The following is a 23986-nucleotide window of genomic DNA, read 5'->3' on the forward strand; positions in this document are numbered from 1 at the left end:
TCCTGTACAGATTGTGTATCACGGTATCTGGACCATAGCCTGCTTATGACAGACTGAGAAACATTCATCGTCCGCGCCACAACCGCCTGTGTTGTGCCGATCTGTAGCATGCCAAGGGCACGTAACCTTTCATTTTGGGTAAGCCGACGCATATCAAAATTTGTTTTCTGGTCACTAAAACAATTAAACTGATGTTTCCACCCTGGAATTCAATGCCACAATGACTGTAACATTCAAAGTCAGAGTCGTGCAAATCTTGGGTTGGACCCCCATGATGATCCCAAGCATCACCTGCATTCCATGCGGTAGCTATTGGTGCGTTTGGGCGTCACATGTAACTGGAAATGTTTCTTCTGTAAGGTTCTATAGTGACTTTTTTCGTAGTCATTTGCATATTTTAGTATTATGCCCCCAAAATCAAATATCCCCTACTTTTTTTGAATAGTATATAAAGATAATATAATAATGGGATCTGAAACAAGCCGGGGTTTCACCCGTTCCAATATTATTACTTCCTAGAAGGGGATAATAATAACGAAATAAATCGACCTATAAGGAGGTAAACGGCAACCCGTTTTTACCACTCGGTAAATTTATGCCCTCCATATTGCACATTAAGATCCACTTTCCAGAATGTGGCATGATGCGCATGTTTTAGTCTCCGTTATCCCAAACATCTTGATATAGTTGTCCCCCGCCTTTCAAAGAAAGCAGGGGACTATAAAAAGGGATCCGTCTGTCTATCCGTCCGTCACTCTTTTTAGGACATGATAACTATCCTTCTAATTGAGCTAGAATGTTCAAACTTGGCTTAGGTGTTTATTAGTAGAATGCATTGATGGGGCGTTTTCGGCTTATGGTTGATGCTTGGGACACGATAACTTTAGTTCTTATTAAGTGAGAGTGGTGAAACTTGGTGTATAGTTTCATTACATAAATACCTTGACTAAGTTCGACAATGAGGATTTTCTGCTCAGGGTAAGCAGGGCGATAAGCAATCTGATTGGTCGAGGCTTTGGAACACAATAACTCTCCTTTAAATTGAGGTAAAATGTTCAAACTTATTCGGTTAATGCCTTGATGGAGTTCGAAGATGAGCGTTTCTGCTTAGGGTAAGCAGAGAGACGCAATTTGATTGGTTGATGCTATTAGACTTTAGTTCTAATTAAGTGAGAGTGATGAAACTTGGTGTATAGTTTCATCACATCAATACCTTGTTTGGTGCCCACCCCCTTCCCCGCTTAGCTATACAAAATTGTTTTGTAAAACAGCACTTTTATGAGAACAGTGCCACAGTCGTGTGCTTTATCCTTTATCGTCAGATGGCGGGGTGGGATGGGCTTTCAAAGCGCGAGATAATGATATAGACATGTGATATCACAATTAATGTTTTGCATCAATGAAACTGAATCACAATGTGATCCTATTAATGCATAATAAAAATTGAGGTCAAACGGGGTGTTGGATTTCTCTCGTTAAAAAGCACAGCGTGTATGTATGCCTACGTAATTTGGAGACGATGGTTGCATCATGCATTGTCAACTGTCAAATTACCTTAACGAGAACCTGGCAAACACCCTCCTGCAAAAATTCCTGGATCCTCCCCTGTTATATCACTGCATTGACTAAGTTCGATGATGAAAATTTTCTGCTTAGGCTAAGTAGCGATAAGCAGTTTGATTGGCCAAGCCTTTGGAAGATAACAGCTCTGCTTTGAATTGAGGTATAGATGTTCATTAGACAAATGTCTTGACTGAGTTCAGTGATTAATATTTCCCGCTAAAGCTAAGCAGAGCTAAGCAATTTCATTGGTCGATGCTTTGGGACAAGATAACTTTGATTCTAACTGATGGAGAGTGATGAAACTTAGTGTATAGTTTCAGTACCAGATACTTCAAAACCCGACGGAGTTTGATCGTGAATATTTTATGCTTATCAGTTTGATTACTCAGTACTTTTGAAAAAGATAAATGTCTAATTAATTAATATCTGTCATCTATTTATTTTGGGATCTCGGCGGGGGACACTGTTGGCTTGTTTGTTTTTCTTTTTGTGAAGTTATCTTGAGTGTCTTTGGATTTAAAGCTTCCGTGTGCGTGGTGTACCTATGTATCGCTAGGTTTAGGGACTTTATGATGGAGGTCATAAATTGACCGAAGGGTACAATTGGACTGCCGTTTACCTCCTTATCGGTCGATTTATTTCGTTATTATTACCCCCCTTGCTCCTTATATTTTCTATTTGTTTTTGTTTTTTTATTCTGGTTTTCTCAGATGGTCGTTCCTGTTCTTTCTTCTTTTTTATTCTGCATTTCATATTTTACCAGACCTTTTTTTGAATAAACTAAGAACATCAAACAAAAATAAACTAGAATTGACAGAACTCGAGGCAGGGCAGAACAAACAAGACATAAACATCTTGGCGTAACCATGAAGATAAGACTAATTTAATAACAGGGAACACCAAAGATTGAAATTTTTGTTTTGTTTTATCTTTCGTTTACTGTACTTGTTTTCTTCAATTTTCACCGAGGCTTTAGTAGTTATTACGTATAGTATTCATATAACACACTATTTATGGATATCCATAAATAGTGTGTTATTTGATTATGTTCCAATTCTTAATGCCGTTCAAAGAATGTATAGTATTCATGCGGCTAGTTTTGATACTGTTCCATTACACCCTTAATACTGTTGTATCTTTTTTTTTTTTGTATTTTAGAAAATAACCTTGCGGTTGGTTATTTCAGTATTGGGAGCTGTGATGGGATCTTTTCTGTTTGGCTACAATACGGGAGTCATCAATGCACCGGAAGCTGTAAGTAGAGTTCATCACCTTTACGGTGTCGCGGTTTCACTCGGTGCACGGATATTATCGACGACTTTTTTGCTACAGTAAAAATGTCCGAGATCCATTATATACAATACAATAGTCAATTAAAAGTAAGAAATGTAATATATAAATAAATTAATACGAACTGCAAACTTATTTTAAATAACTGGGTTGTTGAAAAACTCAATTGGGCCGGGGGTTGGTCCGAAAGACAATGAAAAAAGGTGAAGCAATAATATGATAAACATAAAGGACATAATTCTACGGAATACAATTACTGTTATTACTGAGCAACTTTGCGACTGGTATTTCTAGCATGTAGAATAATACTAAGTTAATGATAACCAACTATGAGAGACGTGCCAGTTACCCAGAAGGAGACCTAACTTTAAAGATTAATTAAATATTCTGTGTCTATTTCTTTTATGTAAAAAAATGGGGATATCATTGTAAACTGAATAACTTACTACCACAACCTGTTTAACCACAACCTGCTTAATTGCAACTAATTTTATTTAAGAAAAACCTTTTTGTTTTAGAAAATCAAAGAATTTTTGAATGAGACCAACATTAAAAGAGATGGTACCCCAATGAGTGTAGATACCCAGACCAACCTATTTGCTATAATTGTAGCCAGTTTTGCTATCGGTGGAACAGCGGGTGGTCTTCTAGCAGGAACATGGGCTGATAAATTTGGAAGGTAACTGCTTTAAATTAGACTTAATTTCACTTCTCAAAGTATGGCACTACAGGTTTTATAATTGTTGTAGACGCTTCACAGTTCTCGAAGTGTGTTTTTTTTTATTTGCTGGGCTAGTTCATTCTAAGCATCTTATCTCAAATTGAATCGCGTAACGATTTTTTGCCCATGTCACCCAAATCTGATTAGCACACAGATCCTATTTCATTTCGTTTTTTATAGTTTAAAATTTCGTTTTACTTGTCTTCACAACACTAGGATCTGGAAGAGTTGTTTATATAACAGGCGTTCTAGTTCAGTAGTTGATGTGAGGAATTAGCCAATGAAACGGTCTGTTATAATGGCGAGTTCTTGGCGTGCTCTGCACGGAAGTGTGGGTATACCCCTAGAAACGTCAACGCTGATTGATTAATCAATGTCTGACGTCATAGGGTCAAAATCCGCTCGTATGACCACTGACACGACCTCACAGTAAAACTGGTCAGATCTGCATGTAGTGAAGGCCATCGAAAGTATAAAAACAAAACGAAACGAAATAATTTATAGATCTGTATTTTAATCAGATTGGTGTCACACTGTAAACGCTTTACAGTTCAGATATTATAAGGTTGTGTTCAACTCACTATTATTGAAAATTAGAAAGCCATATACCCTACAAAAAGCTGTTGGGCCTATATATTGTTTGTCTGGCAATGTCATGTTTAATGTAGTCCGGGTCTGTGACGATAACACAATAATACCATTGACCTTGATGATAAGCCAATCTAATGTCTTGAGATATAGGCCAATAGGCATCCCTCTCTGAAGTGGAGTAAGCTAAAAAAAAATAAAGTAATATAAACAATATTAGAAATTGGATTGAGGAACAAGCTAGGCATATGGTACCACCCCCATCCCCTTCATCCACGAAATGTGGAAATACATTTTAATTAGACTCGTTCACTGTTTTGTTAGGAAAAATGGATCATTGCTGAATACGATATGTGGTATAGCTTCAGCAGCACTGATGTTTTTCTGCAGAATGTCAGTTTCATACGAAATGTTGATTGTTGGTAGATTGTTAGGTGGGATATGCTGTGGTAAGTCTTTAATGTTACATCTGTTTAGCGGGATTAATAAGTGCAGTGACAACGCCCCCCCCCCCTTCATCCACTTGACAAAAGAGATAATCTAGAATAAAAAAACCCCCCAGACAAAATAAGAAATAAAACGTCGTATCTTTAGTGTGATACATTGGTTTTAAAACATAATCATTCATATAATTTAATTTCATCTTTTAATATTGTTTTATTATTCACCGAAGAAAACAATACTTTTTATTATCATTATTATTTACTAAAGAGTTGCTATAGATTTACATATTATATATTTATAGTGTTCTTTGTTTGTTAGTTAATTTTTAGCCATTATATTTTTACTAAGAGTATAATATGTTTTTAAAAAAGAATAGTTGATTGTTGTAAATTGTAAATATTATGATGTAGGTACAGTTTAGACACAATAACAATACACTTTCTTATACACTTTAAAATGAATAATACGTGGCTTAATAAAGCTCTAGGACGTGTATTTTTAACGGAAAATGGTGTTAATAAATACATATACAAAAATAGATTATTTTATAGGATATAACTTTATAAATTAATCTCCGTATATTTTTAAACCAATTTTTTTTCTCATGTACCTGCCCGTCGTTCAGCTTTCCTCGTCACTTTTGGTGGTTTATAACCAAATTTGACAGATTTTGTTTATGATGATTAGCATGGTAGCCATTAAATTTGGACAGTCACCACGGATGGGGAAAAAAGTAAACGTCAACAAAATTGTACCGAAATGTTTTTTTTAGTATCTTCGTATATAAAGTTGACCATAAAGGTATAACGGACTCATAGACGGGCAGGTGTAGAGATGTTCTCCTAATCCATTAATCCATTGGGGTCTGGAGGTGTGGGGGGGGGGGGGTGCGGGAGGGGGGGGGCAAGGTCCAACGCGTGCTATGTAAATCCAAAGAGGTGTCGTCCGTGACAAGAGGTATGGTCACTTGCCTAACCGCGTGGGTCTTTCCTGGTACTCTCTAACTTCTTCAGACACCCTGGAAAGTATTAAAAAATAAAATAATATGCCAGATTCTGTCAGCCATGTACACAAAACAGGAGTGATCCAAGTCCAATACTCTAGCCTATCTTGAGTATTATAAACCGACCATAGAAATAATTGAATACTAAATTATTAATACGTGAATTATTTACAGGTTTAATCACAGGGTTAACACCAATATATCTATCTGAAATTGCTTCTCAAAATATCCGAGGCGCCTTAGGTGTACTTCATCAATTAGGTGTCGTCAGTGGAATACTTGTATCTCAAATTCTAGGATTTCCTGAAGTGATGGGAACCAGTGAACTGTGGAACTATTTACTTGGTAAGTGATCAACGGCACTACCAAATTCAACGTTTAAAGCCTAGTGTCATATTTATTGTCCCCTGCCTTAAGGGACTATTAAAATAGGTCTGTCTGACTGTCCGTCACACGTTTAAGGACATAACCCCCCCCCCCCTTCTAATTGAGCTAGAATGTTCAAACTTGGCGTAGGTGTATATTAGGTAAATACCTTGATGGAGGTCGAAGATGAGCATTTTCTGCTTAGGGTAAGCAGAGATAAGAAATTTGATTGGTTGATGCTTTGGAACACGATAACTTTGGTGAGAGTGATGAAACTTGGTATATACTTAGTCATGGTATTGATGTGATGAAACTATATAGTAGTTCGATAATGGGCATTTTCGTTTCAGGGTAAGCAGAGTAATAAGTGATTTGATTGGTCGAGACTGTTGAGCTCGACAACATTGATTCTAATTGACTGATAGTGGTGTATAGTTTCATTACATCAAAACCTTAACAAAATTCGATGCTGAGCACTTTCTGCTTAGGTAAAGTAGAGACTTCAATCTGATTGGTGCTCGATGCTTTTGAAAAAGATAAATGTGCAATTAGTTAATTGTGTCATCTATTTATTCTGGGATTTCGGCGGGGGACATCAGCCCCACTGTTGGCTTGTTTTATGTCCTCTCTGGCCGTTCAAATGTTTTATCCTTATCACCACACGTTATGGTGATCTTCTTTTCATGTTATTGAATAAATATGCGACAACCTTGGTGAACTGAACGAACGGATAAGCCGCTTTTGGCGTCATCTGATTACCAGTGCATAGTTTCTGTAAAAAATGTTAGCACTAGGAAGAACTAAAAGCCAATCAAATTTTGGTTATAATTATTTTATGGACTGTTACTATTGATCAGTTTTTGGTGTCTGTAAGAACTGATTACCCGCTTTGGGCGGATGTTTCGTCGCCTGGCAACCTTTCTGCATTTCGTTAAGCTCGTATAAGTATCAGTGCATGAAGTTATCGTCCCCTTCATTGAAATTCCACAATGCTCTTTAGGTCAGAGTATTCTAGATTTAATTTTCGAAATGACTAGACTATATATAGCGAGGAACTCTTTCGAAATTCCTGTTTAAATGTCAATAATCGTCAGTTAGCACAAGAGCTACATTACCTTCTTATCGATGGGGGGTGGGGTATTAATGATTACACTTATTAATGTTAAAGATAAAGACTATCTGTGTGTGTGTCTACATATAATGATAAACTTCACATTTCGGTTTATTAGAATGAAACTTTTAGCTATCTATATCAGCCACGCCGATAAAATAACTTTAAATCATCATCTACTATCACATTGTATAATCACATGATTTATTAGTGATACTTTAGACTTAAACAGAGAGCAATCGATGCTTGAACCTGATTAACGCCGGCCCAGGTCAATGGTGGGGTGGGGTATATTCGATCTGGCTAATGCATCTTAGATCTGGGAAAATCTTTGATCGGCATCGTGAATGTAGTCAGGTTATGATCCAGTCAGCACCTACAGTCCAAATTACAAATTTTCATATATCGACACCCCCCCCCCCCATTTTTTTTATGAACAGGATGTAAGATCATTTTCGCATCAGGGTGTTTACCCCAAGCGCTACTCGTTTTGTTGTTGTTCTTTGAAAAAAGTCTAGGGCACCACCAATTCAAGTACGGTCGACATGAAACTTAGCATGCTTGTTCCTTGTACAATTGAGCATTTGAACATGTTTGATTTATGATATGATGTGAAATACCAACTCTAATATAGATGTGATATTGTCGTTGTCTGGTCCATAGTACGTTCATACTTGTTTAAGTTCTGAATGGTTTGATGTGTGCGAAACAGCATGTGATACCAGTCTCACACCAGTATACATCTGGCCCCGAGTTCACAAATCATTCCCAGGCTTAAGTTAAGAATTTACTCAAAATTGTTCACATTACTAGAACCAACATATAGCCCTTTATAAAACTGTTGTTGTTTAAATGCATTAAATACACTAATAAGAAACTGTGTTAAAAGTTTTGTGTTTCTGGGTCAAAGGTATTTCTCTTAAACAGTGATTGAAAGTTGAGTAAATTCTTAACTTAAGTCTGAGAATGCTTTGTGATATACCCTTGTAATATAATAAGCATACATTTGATACCATTAAAGTGTAAGTATATATCTGGTACCATTAAAGTACATGTATAAGTATATATCTGATACCATTAAAGTATAAGTATACATATGATACCAGGATACATACACCTGATACCATTACGGTATACGTATACATATGATACCAGTAAACATACACCTGATACCATTACAGTGTAAGTATACATCTGATATCAGTATACATACACCTGATACCATTATACGTCTGTACTAATCTGGCTGCTGGTGGACATTATGTTAATAATCTATGGTTTAAATGTTGATTTTAAAATTAAACAAATTTATTTGTCTACAATGATATGCAGTAGCATCTGCGACTTAAATCTATTAGATAGTAATGAAATTTATCATATCGTTTATTTCTTAATCGTTTACTGGTACATGTATATTATATTTATTAAACTGTATGATAATTACATTTGTTGATAAATATAATTATGCTAGTAATCTGGGGGTAGGCATGAGCACGCTTGGTGGATTTGTGGCAGGCATGAAAGTTTTTCCTCACATCTCGCATCTAATCATACAAATACTCAATAACCATGTATTACACGCCTCTCCCACCGTCCCCTCAAAAAACTTAACATTTAGCTTCCCACCCAACCATTTCGTACGGCGTTTTTTTTCCAGTGAACATATATTTACGACTCAATCACGAAACTTCTTATCCGGCTTTATGATCAGTCCATTTTTTTTTTGTAATTCTATTTATTCCGACGCCGGATGATTCGCGCGGGGATTTTTATGGCCGGTTGAAGGTAACGCGAGGTTGAGGTCTGAAAGGTCTAGTAATCTGCATGACAGAATATTTGTATAAAAACTAAGATAATTTTCCCCTTTTCTCGTGTGCGTGGAGATATATTTTGTGGAAGGGTTAGGGGCTAAACGGGCATATAAGAAAACATACGTTTCTGTTATAAAGCTTAGGGTCGTCGGAATGTTCCGAAAAGTAAAGTGTAAAGAAATAGCATGAATTTAATATTTAAGTCAATACGATGAGAGTTACCTGTCCATGGACCGTGTATTTTATGTTCTCTTGGATCAGCTAAACAATATCTTTATATGTAATTATTTGATTCGATGTTCTTATAGGTCTAGCTGTTGTGCCATGCGTTTTACAGCTTATAATTCTACCTTTTTGTCCTGAAAGTCCTCGACATCTTCTAATCTCTAAACAAGATGAAGCAAACGCTAGAAAAGGTAAGGCTGCTCTAACCTATTAATCCATATTAGGGAGAATTATATTTTTTTAAACATTTAATTTGCGGAGGAAACAAAATAACAATAGATTAATGCATTTTAACCGAAACAACTGTTTTACATAAACATGACCCAAGCTAGTTTTTTTATATCAACTTGGCGCCGTCTGTAGAATATGAACAATCCTGGGGGTTATTACTGTTTAACATTTGTATTACTTTCTATTGATTTTGTGCCGCCATCTTTATGTCACTTAGGCCTGCTCCATATACATGTACTTGACTTTTCTAACAAACATTGACATAAAGTGGATATCAAACCTAATTTTGCTAGGTTCAGTTTTCTGAATTAGGCTGTACCCACATGATCTACATAGCCCACTTGCTATTGTTCGAATTCACCCATTGGATGTTTTTTTTCGTTTTTGCGTGTCTTTAATTTATCATTTAAAAAACAGGTCGTATTTATTTCAAATTTGAATAATAAAAATTGTTATTATTCTTCGACTCTGTCATGTTGCCCTTTAAAACTGTAAGAATGACTTGTCGTGTCATCTATTATGTATGATTTAATTTGTATGTTTCCCCCGAGTGTCATTGTTCTAAAAACTCCTGTCACTGACACAGATACAAATGTCACACTATAGCTCAGTCATGTCTACAGATGATAGCATGATATACAGGTCCGATACAGCAGTCTGTAGTCGTAAAAGAATTCTACAAATGTAGACACACAAACAGTTTAAACTAAAACATGTGTGACAGTTAAAACTAAAACATGTATAACAGTTAACATTAATGTGCATATGACTTAAAATAACAATGCTGTATTCTTGTAGTCCATGGTTTTGTATAATGCGAAGGCGAAAGCCCCCCAAATGGGTATGCATCGAAACAATAACTAATTGAGCTAGAATGTTCAAAATTGGTATAGGTGTTTATTATATATGTGAACGCCTATTAAAGATACTTTATGGGAGATTGGATAAAGAGCTGGCAACCCTTACTATAATAGTTAAAAATTAGATAATGTAAAGGGAATTTGCTGAAAATTTCAGTCAAATTGATCGACTCTGAACCGAGAATTTAACGATAGAATTTTTGGCCTAGCCTCGATCATTATTACTAAGTCGGTACGATAAAAAAAAACATGTCTTGATTATCCATTTCATGATTAAATCATGAATGAAAGTTGATCAGCAAATCGGATCCTAATCCAGTAAATATCGCAGGCTAGCTAGCAATGAAATCGAGAATTGATTATGGTCTGGATAAGTTAATTGATGTCTAATTAATAATTTAGATAACATTTCGGGCATAAAGAAAGACCTGCAATATAGGCAGATTTAGCTCTTGCATAATGTATGTTTAAGTGAGAATCGTGAAACTTGGTGTATAGTTTCGTTACATAAATATCAATAGCTTGACCAAGTTCGATAAGGCACATCTTTAAGGTTAAGCAGATTAATAAGCAATTTGATTGGTCGAGACTTTGGAGTACGATAACTTTGAATCTAATTGAGTGAGAGTTGTGATTTTGGTATATACAGGGCAGATTGGGCCGGTCGGAAATGAAAAAAATAATTTTGTCCAATTCGTCTGAAAAAACCTTTTGTGCTGAACATTATATGGTGGGGGGGGGGGGTATTGTATGTCGCCGGTGGCTTTAACGGGCCGCCACGCCATCACTGGAGTCTGGAATGGGCTGGTATAATAGACTTTCTGGGCCGGGTGTGCTGGGTGTGGGCCGGAATTCGGAATCCTGCAATGGGGATTCTGAATTTTATCCGAAAATTTCATCGGATTCACCCGACACTGTCGTGGTAGCTATATTTTGCGTCCAAGATCAATTTTTTTTTTATTTTTATTCCCGCCCGCCGCTCCTGACAAAAATGTCGAGGGTAACGCAAATCTCATAATTAAATTTGTGTGGCCTTATACTCGAATATTCATTATCTGAACAAATGCTATGTTCATTAATCAATATGTAGTGTGTCAAATGAATTTCACTTTCGTCACTCTGTACCAATGTGTCTAATGGCCTTCTATCACAAGAGGAATGAACTAGTGCTCCCGGCAACCAAAATGGGACATTTTTCAATGAATATATTCCTACTTATTCAATATTCCTAACTGGTTAATCAAATGGTCAAAATTTTCTCAACTAGTCCCATTTTTTAACCAGTTAAATTCTCTTGACTCTTGACGATACAATGATAATACGTTAATATTATGACGATATGATAATTTCACAGGTTGATGGTTGTAAATTACTTGCAGGTAGTGGTTTTGGCCTAAATTAATCGATTTATGAGATACTAGCAGGATACCCGGCTTCGCTCGGGGGTCATAACCCCGAAACCGGAAGAGGTAGACTAACGCCACCTGGCCTATGTTACTCCCCGGTCCGAGCTACCCCTATACCCCAAACTTCAGACTCGGGACATACCTAGTGTAGCCGCAAACCCCGAACAGACCGGCTTCGCTCGGGGGTCATAACTCCGAAACCGGAAGTGGTAGACTAACGCCACCTGGCCTATGTTACTCCCCGGTCCGAGCTACCCCTATACCTCAAATTTCAGACTCGGGGCAGACCTAGTGTAGCCGCCAACCCCGAACAGACAGACAGACAGACAGACAGACAAACGACAGTCACATATATATATATAGAACATAGATAGATAGATAGATAGATAGACAGAGGTTATAATCAGATATGCCATCAAATCGCATATTTGGGGTTCATTTTTCAAAATTTTCCCGGGGGAGAGCACCGTTCGGGCGGTCAGTAAAAGTGGCCACTCCGACACGGGAACCCGGGCCGGTTCCCGGCCCCAATCCGCCCCTGGGTATATAGTTTCCTTAAATCAATACCTATACTAACTTCGTTGTTGAATATTTTCTGGTTAAATGAAATAGGACATAAAAGCATGTTATTTCAAATCTAGTCATTTCAAATATCTATACACATTTTGTTATTTAAGCATTGATTGCGTTACGTGGGTACAGTGATGCAGAAGAGGACATTTTAGAAATGAAAGCTGAAGATGAAGCTCAAAAATCTGAAGCAAAAGTAAGACGTTTATTTTTATGTATATTGGTAAAGATGCCATATTGAAGCATACCTTGGTCATCGATATTTCTATATAATGACAGTTGTCGAACATAAATCAAATGACTATTATATTATTATAAAACTATAGTAATTGTATGATATACTATTCAAAAAAAGTAGGGGATATTTGATTTTTAAGTGTTATTAAAGTCACCTAATGAAACTGACGAAGAAACAAATGACAAAATGAAATGAAGTTCACATTCATCGATTTATTCCAAATGATCGTTAGACTAAGTAAGGCACAGACTGACCATTATAAGGGTAAAATGATACCCGGGGTCAAACAGCAAAGTTACCACAGCATCACAACCAAGTCAGTAACGGGTAAATCCTCCTCTGTTTGCCAAACAAGCATTGATCCGACGTGGCATACTCCTAATGAGACGTCTAAGGTCATTTTGGTCCAGATTGTCCCATTCCTGTTGCAACGCAGCAGCAAGTTCTTGGACATTGGCAGGACGTTGTTGACGTTGACGTAACCTCTGTCCAAGCATGTCCCAGACATGCTCGATGGGGGAGAGGTCGGGACTCAGTGCTGGCCAAGGTAATGTGGTGATGTTCTGTTGTTGGAGGTAACCTGTAACGATCCTGGCCCTGTGACATCTTGCATTGTCATCCTGGAAGATGAAACGGCGGCCATGACGTCGTGCGAACGGCACAACATGGACTGCCAAGATGTTGTCCCGGTAGTACTGGCCTGTAACACGCCCTGCAACAACATGTAAAGCCGTTCTTCCAGCAACAGTGATGCCTCCCCACACCATAACAGAACCACCCCCAAATCGATCATGTCTGATGACGTTAACGTCTTGGAAGCGCTCGTTTCGACGACGCCACACCCTCCTACGTCTGTCCAAAAAATCAACAGTGAACCTTTTCTCATCTGAAAACATCACATTGCTCCAGCGTCGATTATCCCAGTGTTGACGATCCCTACACCAACGACGTCTTGCCTGAATGTGATGATCTCTCAAACAAGGGATCACGCGAGGACGTCAGGCGCGAAGGTGACCCCTATGCAGTCGATTCCGAATCGTCTGGCCACTCACTCTCACACCAGTGTCTGTTTGAAGACGAGCGCTGATCTGATTTGCTGTGATGACACGATTTCTCAAGGCCAAGGTACGGATAAATCGATCCTGGGCTTGAGTTGTCGCCCTTGGTCGACCTGAGCGTGGTCTGTCCTGTACAGATTGTGTATCACGGTGTCTGGACCATAGCCTGCTTATGACAGACTGAGAAACATTCATCGTCCGCGCCCCAACCGCCTGTGTTGTGCCGATCTGTAGCATACCAAGGGCACGTAACCTTTCATTTTGGGTATGCCGACGCATATCAAAATTTGTTTTCTGGTCACTAAAACAATTAAACTGATGTTTCCACCCTGGAATTCAATGCCACAATGACTGTAACATTCAAAGTCAGAGTCGTGCAAATCTTGGGTTGGACCCCCATGATGACCCCAAGCATCACATGCATTCCATGCGGTAGCTATTGGTGCGTTTGGGCGTCACATGTAACTGGAAATGTTTCTTCTGTTAGGTTCTATAGTGACTTTTTTCGTAGTCATTTGCATATTTTAGTATTATGCCCCCAAAATCAAATATCCCCTACTTTTTTTGAATAGTATAGTTTAAATCATTACGTTTAATTTTATTCATATAAAACGTTTATTTTATATTATTTTAAAACCAAGTATTTTATGATATTTAATTATTAACGTCATTACTTTTCAGTTTGTAATGTATGTCATTTAAGTTTGTAATTTTAATAATCGTTACATTTAACTAGTTATTATGATATTCATTATGAATTAAAATCTCAAATCTTTGAATAACATACAATTTGATTTTGATTAGTATTTTGGCATTCAAATTCGTTTTGATATCAACACATGCATCTCATTTTCAGGTGAATATATGGGGTCTATTAACTTCAAGAAATCTTAGAATGGCTTTGATACTAAGTGTAGTGATGCACCTATCGCAGCAGTTTTCGGGAATCGTTGCTGTAAGTGTGTGATTATTCACTCAGAGATCCAAATGGTCTGAACATATTAGCCCCCCCCCCCCCCAACCCAACCTTACGGTCACAATAACGCAATAACGAGATATGTATCGGTAGGGCGAGTCGGTCGCCAGACTAAAGTTACAGAAGAATATAGAACATCATAATATACAAGCTTAGGATTAAAATAATTATATAATAATATTTGATCAGATATGTTAAACTGTACATAGGAAATGAAATGAAATGTGGTCTAATGAAGACGGCAAATTGTACATAGGACACATGTTTAAATACAGAAAAAGATATGAACATAGCAAGAACGCGTGTTAAGTATAATTACGTAATATATATCGTTACAATAAGTAGAAACCCAAACTGTTAAAAGACTTGCAAGATTAGTGAGACATGAATTTGGACATTGGTCAATTACTACTTTAACTAAAATTATATAATAATATATATACAAAGATACACTCATATAAAGTTAGCTAGCTCTACCAAAAGGAGAAATACTAGTAAAGTATACCAAGGAAGCAACTGACTGGGATCCGCGGAACACTACTTACAAATCAAAATTATTAAATGAAAAAAACATCGTATACACCCACAACTACACGTAGAGACCAATTGAATGAGAATATTGTGTTTGTTAGTTTTCTAATAGAAAATTGCAACAAAGTTGGTCAATAATGTTAAAATCCCATGTGATATATGATTCCCCTCAGAATATCATATAGATAAGAACTCAAAGTTGATAAAAAAAATTCCCATTGTCATTCACTACATTTCGTTTTCACTGCCCTGTTACCTCGTGGACAGTTGAGTTGGCTGACACACATATGACACTTGACTGTCGATGCCGGACAAATACCGACACAAACTCAATGGATGCACATTTGAAGTTACTCTTAGACGATAGTCGAAAAGAAAATGAGGTTATCCCCTTTAAAAGTATCAAAACGTTATAAGAAAAACCCTTGCTTTATAGTAAACAATCCCTTTAGAAATAGTCGCATAACCAAACCCCCTTAATGTTTACAGTACGGTTTACTTAGTATCATGTCAACTTATTTATTATAGCATATAAATTGGGTCATATTATAAAGACAGTCGCGTGATATGTCATAGCCTCTTCTACTTATAGGTTCTAAAACTTATATCAGTATGACAGTTTCTTTATCAAAGAAATATAGGCAATGTTTGTTTTCACGCTTGAGAAATTTGTTATTTACTGTTTAGTCTCTTGTGGAGTTATAAAAGAAATCCGACAAAGATTGTTAGTCTAGTACCATGAATAAGCATAATATTGATAGAGTTTATGCAGGCGAATATTGTACACAAACTCAGGCAATTCTTTTATTTAATTTTAAAGACTAAAGATGTCATTAGCAACGATCATGTATGATGATATTGACGTTGTAGCCATGACCACGAGTTAATGTACATTCAAAGTACCAATTGATATCTTTTAGCTTTAAAACATTAAAGTAGCTAAGTCTCTAACCCAATATCATCCAAAGTCTTCAACATTGAAAACACGAATTATTTGTCAGTTTCAATCAGCATTGATTTTTTGATCTTACCGGGAAAAAAAGGACTTCTGATATCCAATATTTGAGACAGAATAAACATTTTACCATTGGTACACGAATTGTGTACCATTCTGCGTTTCAGCGCCATTTGTAACAAGGGACTCGAGGAACGAGGCTAGACATATTCCACATATTATGTCAAACGGTGATGCCATATTCTTATCTGGAGGGCATGCGCAATAAATACTATCGGTGTAGACTGGAATAGCCAGACGCTAGAGATTGCCATAACTAATTAGAAATTACAGCAAAACAGACATTATTGAATGTAAATTAGTTTATATACATTAAACATGCATTATCCAAGAGCTAAATCTGATTATTGCAAGTCTTAATTTAGGCTTCAGATGTTATAGAAATTATAAATTAGATCTTTATTTAAACAACAAGACCAAAATCAACTCTGTAGACCCACGGATGGCTCGGCTACAGCTCGGATTTAAATAGGATTTCACTAATTGATTAAATCAGATAAGGGGTAACCTGATGAAAATACGTCAGTTAGATCGAGGCTAAATGATAGAGTGTACTTAGCGAGGCCGCTGTAAAGCGTTTCCGTATGCCATTGAAAACTTTACTTGATAATCGAGATATGTAGGTGGAGTTAACGCCTATCAATCAAACGTTCGGCGAAGGTGCAGACACATTTCGCTACCATTTCTAGGCAAATATTACAACGATGATAACTATGTTCAGAATAAAGTAATTTGACTGAATTTTTCAATATATTCTTCTTTCATCATCTACTTTTGAACTGTTATAGCAAGAATGGCCAACTCTCTATAAATATCTCCCATAATGTATCTTTAATATTACATTATTATGTGCGTTGCGACCCATTTGTGTAAATTTCTAGGTCCCAAATATTAACGGTGTAGCTCCTTTAGTCAAATGTATAATCCTGGAATACAATGTGAAATTGAATCGCGTTGACATAGGAAAATTCAATTACATTTTAAAAGAAGAAAATATATACTTCAATGTACATATTATGTTAACCCATTTCAGCTGATAAATAAACAAACTTGCGTATATACAGATAGGTATAGAATATCATCTTCAGGGGTATGTTTAGTACATGTAACAGTCAGTGTCTTCGTACCCAAATACTGAGCGCACCGAGAACTTATTTAAATTGAAAATGAAAAATAGTGATTCAAAACCATATCCAATATATAAATATTCTAAAGCATAAAGCCCTATTCCCACCGCCACTAATAATATGAAATATCGGTAGCGTGAATAAAACCGCTAGACAGTACAAAACTTCCATCTTTTTAAACCACAATAACCTTAGTTCGTTACATCGCACAAAGTTTTATTTTTATCGCCTGGAATCTGTTTCTCTCGCCTTCATAAAATCAGTTCTAAAACGCATCTTTTATTATAAATTTTTAATTCCAACCGATGCGAAAGACGTGAATCGTCTTTTACGTTAGTTCCATCATGGGTTCAGTTGTCGAGCTTATGATTCTATTTTATATAGGTTTTATCTCCGTTTTCCGGTTTCAACCCGCTGAAATAATAACATACCATACGTTAGTCCCCAAAAATGGAAATGCTAGTTGAATGTGCGATATTATGAAACATCAGTTTTATTAATCAGAATAAACGTGAACAATGAGTATACAAGTTTGTAATTCTATTTTACTTTGATCTCCAAAGTCAGGAAATAATATGATTTTTATTTTTTGTTCTAATCTTCTAATTAAAATATAAATGATATTTTTTTACCCTTATTTGCCCACATTTAGAAGTGATAATTATTTTTTTTGACCTTCGGTCTTATTCTCGTTTGAAAAGTAGCTATCAGCCAAACAATACACGATTACTTGACAACAAAATAATAAGTACATCTTTTAAAAAATGGGAAAATTAAAAGGATCCCTTTGATTAAATTCTTGAAAACGAACCCACCAATTTATAAGCATTGGGCATGACATTAAAATAAATGTAACGTATATATAATATGTTGCCTAGTAACCCTAACCATATTATAGGTAAACTGTCAGTGTGTCACTACATCGTTGATTGGCGTGGGTACATGTTGAAAGTGATAGGGCGTCTGCTGAAGGGCCTTTCTGTATTGATAGTGTGAATAGTAATTCCGCGGTAATTCCTAATTCCACGATAAACCCACTGTTATTCCTGCCTGTTCATAGTAAGGTTCGATCGTAGCAGAACAGTAGGACGTTAAACCCCATTTTATTTCGTTACATTTCCCATAGTAGGACCACCTGCGTAACCTCGTGAATCTCCTTTTTAGACTCATAGCTTAAGACCCCAAGTGAATTATTTAAATAAAGATATGTATACCAATATGTTAAACCCAAATTACTACCAAAGATTACATCGTCAACTATTGGTGGTGTAGATGCCAGATGTCGAGGTAAATTTGATATACAAAATAAATCGATTATGTTATCATTTTTATATAACAGGCGTTTACATAACAGGCAACTATTTTTAGTTTTCCGGTCGTTGTAATTTAATTCGGGCTGTTACACACTGATTTAAAATAAATTATCGGCATTCTGTTCACCGAAGCTTGATAAAATAGATAATTGTATAGACTTTGCAGATCACTCCGACATTAATATTAAATTCAAAGCACTCGAAATTCTAATTGACTTGAATATATGTAATTAAGTCAGGTTTTATATAATGGAAGTATCTGCGATATTACTTCATTCTGCAAGCGGACGCTATTGTATACACATGTAAGTCATGGACACGTTATATCTCCATGCAATATATTTACTTACTTACCTCGCGTGTGTGAATAATTATAGTCTGTTTTATATAACTCGCCTAGGTAAGTGGAAATGAAATGTGTGAAGCCGAATATTATATAAACCAGGTAGTGTGTTGAATTCCAGCTGTTAGTATACCAGAACCTCGGGTTTTTCGTCTCGAACTTAATCCAACCCGGGATTCTCTTGGTTAGTAAACCTGCGCTAGACATGTAGCCAGCGAGCCACAGTGACCCCTACAGAAGTGGACTAGATACATTACATGAATACTAAATGCTTTTGAGATATCTTTGTGGGGTGTTTCATTTCCTAATTGCATCTTGTTTCATCATTGAATGATATTTAGATATAGAGTAACATTGTATATTATTAGCATATTGCACCGATCTGTGGTTCTCAAACGTTTTCCATCCCAAAATCCCCGACCACCCTGACGCCACCCTGACAGAATCCCAAAGCTTTTCCCGACCCATGCCGGGATTCGAACCCAGGATATTCTGGCCGAGAGGCTCCCAATGTAAACATTTGATAAAAAAATAAAATATAAGAACACATAAGACTTGATTTATGGATATGCAGATAGATGTTATCTGGAAGTGAACGGTTAGAACGCCTTTATAATTCGTGTTTTACTCATATTTCAATCGATTGCTGTTGGGTCGAAATATTCGGTTAAAAATAAATGTATCACTCTTTTGTATTGTAACATCTTGAATCTATTTTATTTTGGACAGTGACCGAGTTAGAAATTTGCTTAATTATTAATCAGTTAAAAATGTTTTATTGGCCTGGGACTAGAGCAGTGGTTGTCAACCTTTTTTGCCAACGGCACATCTTGGAACACACGAAAAACTACTGGCACACCTGGCTAAATATATATGAAAAATATTTGAATTTTTTCAAGATAAAACATGGTAAGTCAAACGGCATACAACCGTAGACAGAGACTAGTAATAGACACATATAATGACTCTTAATTAAATAAAGAAAACACAGCTATGAACTTATCAGTCGACACCGGTGAATACTCATTGGGATCACTGGTTTTTCGCATTTTCTTAGTGTACCGTTCCAAATTTCGCGGCACACTTAGGAAGATCTCGCGGCACACTGTTTGAGAATCACTGGCCTAGAGTATAATGTTAATATATTGTATAATTTCAGATTTTTTACTATTCCTCATCATTTTTTAAAGACGCTGGTTTGGACAGTGACACTGCTGTGCATGCCACTAGTGGAGTTGGTGCTGTTATGGTGGTAATGACCATAGTGACCATACCGTTAATGGATAAAGTTGGTAGACGTACGTTACATCTTGCAGGTCTGGGTGGAATGTTTGTTTTCTCCATTTTAATAACGCTCACATTAACTTTAAAGGTACGTCAATATTTGGCTTGGTTTAGTACTAATCTAAATTGTTGTGACACAACACCTGTCCGATGAAAGCAATCTGATTAAAACACAGATCCTATTTCGTTTCGTTTTTTATAGTTCAAAATTTCGTTTTATTTGTCTGTACTACACTGTGACTAGGATCTGGAAGAGTTGTTATATAACATGCGTTCTGGATAGCGTGAGGGATTAGCCAATGAAACCATCTGTTACGGTAACTACTTGGCGTGCTCTGTACGGAACTGTGGCTAAACCTCTAAAAACGTCAATATCTGACGTCATAGGGTCAAAAGCTGCTCGTACGACCCCTGACTCGACCTTCCAGTACAACTGGTCAGATCTTCATATAGTGTAGGCCATCGAAAGTATAAAAAAAACGAAACGAAATATAGATCTGTATGTTAATCAGATTGGAACAAAGCAAATAGAATCAAAGTACTAAAGTTTAGTGCCTTCTTCCAATTTCAGTGTACATTTCGTTTCAAATATGAAGAACATCAACCATTGCATCGGAAGCTAGTGAATTCTTTTGCTACCAACATCTCAAGATTACCTCATTAGCACGTTGATGTATAACAACATGCTAATTCCCCCCCCCCCCCCAAAAAAAAAACAACACACACACACACATACAAACACAACCGGTTATCAGCTTTTTCTTATCGTACGTTTTGGAGTTTCTGTCCTGAAATCATGATTTCTTGTAAAGGGCATTAGAGGATAAAGTTTTTGAAGATTTTTTTAAAATTTGGTTTGAAGAGTTAGGGTGATGAGACGACGAAATCTATCGATTTTCACCGCTCCTCGAAGACACTGTTGACGCGATAGGCTACAGTTTTCTTTTTTATAATTTGATTTTAAGAGTTGGAGTGGTGAGGGGACGAATCCTATCGATGTTCTGTGATCTTCCGTTGCAGACTTACCCCTCTTTTCTATAAAAGCATTCAGCAATCTAAAGTCATCAGTTGCAAACATTTGTTATTTGTCCAAAAACGCTTGTGAACATAATAGCGATTAGATTTTTCGGAGGACCATAGATCTTTATTAAATTTGGTCAACATCCAAGTTTTGCTTTTGGATAAGCAGATGTGTGATCGTATGGCGCCACCCTTTAGTAGCCGGTACCTTTGTTGTTATTTCAAAAGAACTAGACGAACCTAGAATTTTACACGGTAGTTTAAGATCCTCTCATCAGATCATTACATGTTTTGGATATGTAGAATATTTTCAAATGTCGAATGGCTTACTCTATCTAATGGTAAACATTTGAACTTACCTTGTTGTTGATAACGGTTGAGATAATATGTAGACGATGTGACCGTCAACGCTATTTCAGCAATATGTTGTTTTAAATGATTTTAACTCGGAAAGAAATGACGGTCATATTGATGGCTGAACTATGGTTTTCAAATCTCCGATTTCTGTATACAATTCTGTCTCCACATCGTAAACATTCTATCTCAAATCAAGTTGCTGTGGAATTATTATTATACTAGTAAAACAAGATATTTATTAGGGTAAAATAATCTTGAGGCTACCATGGCTATATTGTAAGTGTGTTTTTCACCCGTGAGGTACGATATAGTTCTATTGCTTAAGGTTTATTATGACTCAATATGTTTAGGCGTAGTAATATAGGCACAAACAATAAAACAATAATAATAGCGCTAGTAAACTTTACTTGTTATCCCCATTTACACTGTAAAATATCGCAGTGCTTAAATTTTTGCCAATGACGCAGATAGAGCTGATCAAACTTGTTCGAAATCATATTTAAAATGAATGGATCCCTTTGGTTTACTTCAAACGTAAAATTGTCGATTTTATTAAGTGAGATTGAGTCAGTCTTCGCTGAAAATTTTACATTTACCAGTAAGCCACAAATTAACCCAATATTATTAACCCAATATTAGTACACAAACTGACTTCTGCTTCTGTTTAATATTTCGAAGCAATTGTTTTTCTCCTTGTCATTTTTTTAGAACTGTGGGGTCACGACAAGGTATAACCACTTGTCGTTCGGATGGGACTCAAAACCGGCGTTCAACCGTGTATTAAATGCCGTGCACGTAAAAGAACCATTGACAGTTGGGATTCGACGAAGAGTCTGTAGAAATGCTTCTGTTGGGCATAATTTCCCTGGTAACATACTGCATTGCGTATGTCCACGTCTTTGTACACAAAATTAGATCGTTAACCCCCAATTCATTTTCTCCATCACTAATCGAAATGAAATGAAATGGGGTTTAACGTCGTACTATTCTGCTCCAACTGGGGTAATGAGAGAGAGAAAGAGAGAAATGGGGTTTAACGTCCACTCGACCCAGACTAGGTCATTTCGGGACTAGCAGTGGGAGGAAACCGGAGGACCAGGAGAAAACCCACGGGGTTGGACAGGCAACCCTACCCCTTGTCACGTACAACCTCTTGTCACGTTCTTCCACTCAAGTCGACACAAAGTAAAATTACTCTACAAAATTATAAATAACCTTACACCTCCTTACCTTAAGAATCTCATAAATCTGGAACCAACAAATACATATTCATTTCGAAACGCAGATAAAATAAAAGAAATTCGATGTCGTACAGAAATATTTTCTAAATCATTTATCCCATCCAGCATAAGAGAGTGGAATAAACTCAGCCCCCCTGTAAGAAACTCAAGAACTCTTAAAATATTCTCCGATCATCTCTCCAAATCAGATATAAAAATTCCATCTTTTTATTATAACGGTCAGCGGAAACTCCAGATAATTCATAGTAAACTTAGACTCCGATGTTCTGACCTACAGGGCCACAAATACCTCAGACATGTTGCTGACAGCCCCGCATGCCTCTGTGGTCACATTTTTGAAGACCCTGATCACTACCTCTTGCAATGCTCTGTATATTCAAATGCACGAAAGGAAACCATAGACAAACTACAATACGATCTCAAAAACATTAACTGTCTCCTGTTCGGGTCCTCAACCCACTGTATCGATATAAACAATAATATTTTTAACCAGGTCCACAATTTTATCGATATGTCAAACAGATTTTAATCTTGCTTACTGGTTGTTTAATTTACAATATTAATTTTAAATCTACTTAACAATGTAGCCTACAGTATATAGTGTACATTCCCATCCGTCTCATTATATATGTATTTACACTCATATATGTATGTGTTTGTCATTTTAACTGTGTATGTACACCCATTTTGTTCCTTTTTAATACTATGTATGTATATTATCTAGGGAGAGGGGTTTTACATAGTCTAAGCCTGTTCCCCAATCCCATTCAAACATCCTGAATAAAAATATTGTTTATAAAAAAAACCCCAAAAACGTACAACCGGGGATTCGAAACCACGCCAGTTGACCCAATAACAGGCCTTGTGATACAGCGCACGCACGTGCTAACCATTCGGCCATCCAACCCCCCACTAGGCTAATGAAGACGGGCATCTGCAATACAGTGTGCTATGAGGATAATTTTGCCCGGACAGCGGCGCTATGTCTTACTGTTATATCGAATTCCAACTGCCAAGGGATCTTTAACGTGCACGCCAATGTGTACACGGGACCTCTGTTTTTTCGTACCATCCGAACCACTAGACAACTGTCCTTGTCAGGCCCTCCGCCCTGCACCACTGACAAGATGAAACCACGCCGCGATCTAACCCGCGACCTCCAGGCTAGCGAGAAAGCGTCTTACTCACTTAGCCACCGTAGCTCCACATCACTAATCCAATAACAGATCAGATCAATGCATTACTTTCTTTGAACTGAATGAAAGTGGTCTAGCCAATTTATATTTAAAAAAAA

The 23986-nt window shown here is 36.8% G+C and overlaps 1 protein-coding gene across 2 annotated transcripts in view; it reads left to right on the top strand.

The window, feature by feature from the left end:
• The window catches only part of LOC126816024 (glucose transporter type 1), a 47114-nt gene that overhangs the window by 14678 nt on the left and 8450 nt on the right, over positions 1 to 23986 (top strand). The window contains exons 3-10 of one of the 2 annotated variants that reach the window (XM_050542158.1): positions 2722 to 2817; positions 3372 to 3532; positions 4487 to 4611; positions 5784 to 5954; positions 9206 to 9313; positions 12297 to 12385; positions 14342 to 14440; positions 19950 to 20162. In XM_050542158.1, coding sequence (XP_050398115.1) covers positions 2722 to 2817; positions 3372 to 3532; positions 4487 to 4611; positions 5784 to 5954; positions 9206 to 9313; positions 12297 to 12385; positions 14342 to 14440; positions 19950 to 20162 — 1062 coding nt within the window. The remainder of the gene's footprint in view (positions 1 to 2721; positions 2818 to 3371; positions 3533 to 4486; positions 4612 to 5783; positions 5955 to 9205; positions 9314 to 12296; positions 12386 to 14341; positions 14441 to 19949; positions 20163 to 23986) is intronic. The other variant, XM_050542159.2, reaches the window with a different exon arrangement.

The sequence above is a fragment of the Patella vulgata genome, chromosome 3, assembly GCF_932274485.2.
Source record: "Patella vulgata chromosome 3, xgPatVulg1.2, whole genome shotgun sequence".
In the NCBI taxonomy this organism is placed as follows: Eukaryota; Metazoa; Mollusca; class Gastropoda; family Patellidae; genus Patella; species Patella vulgata.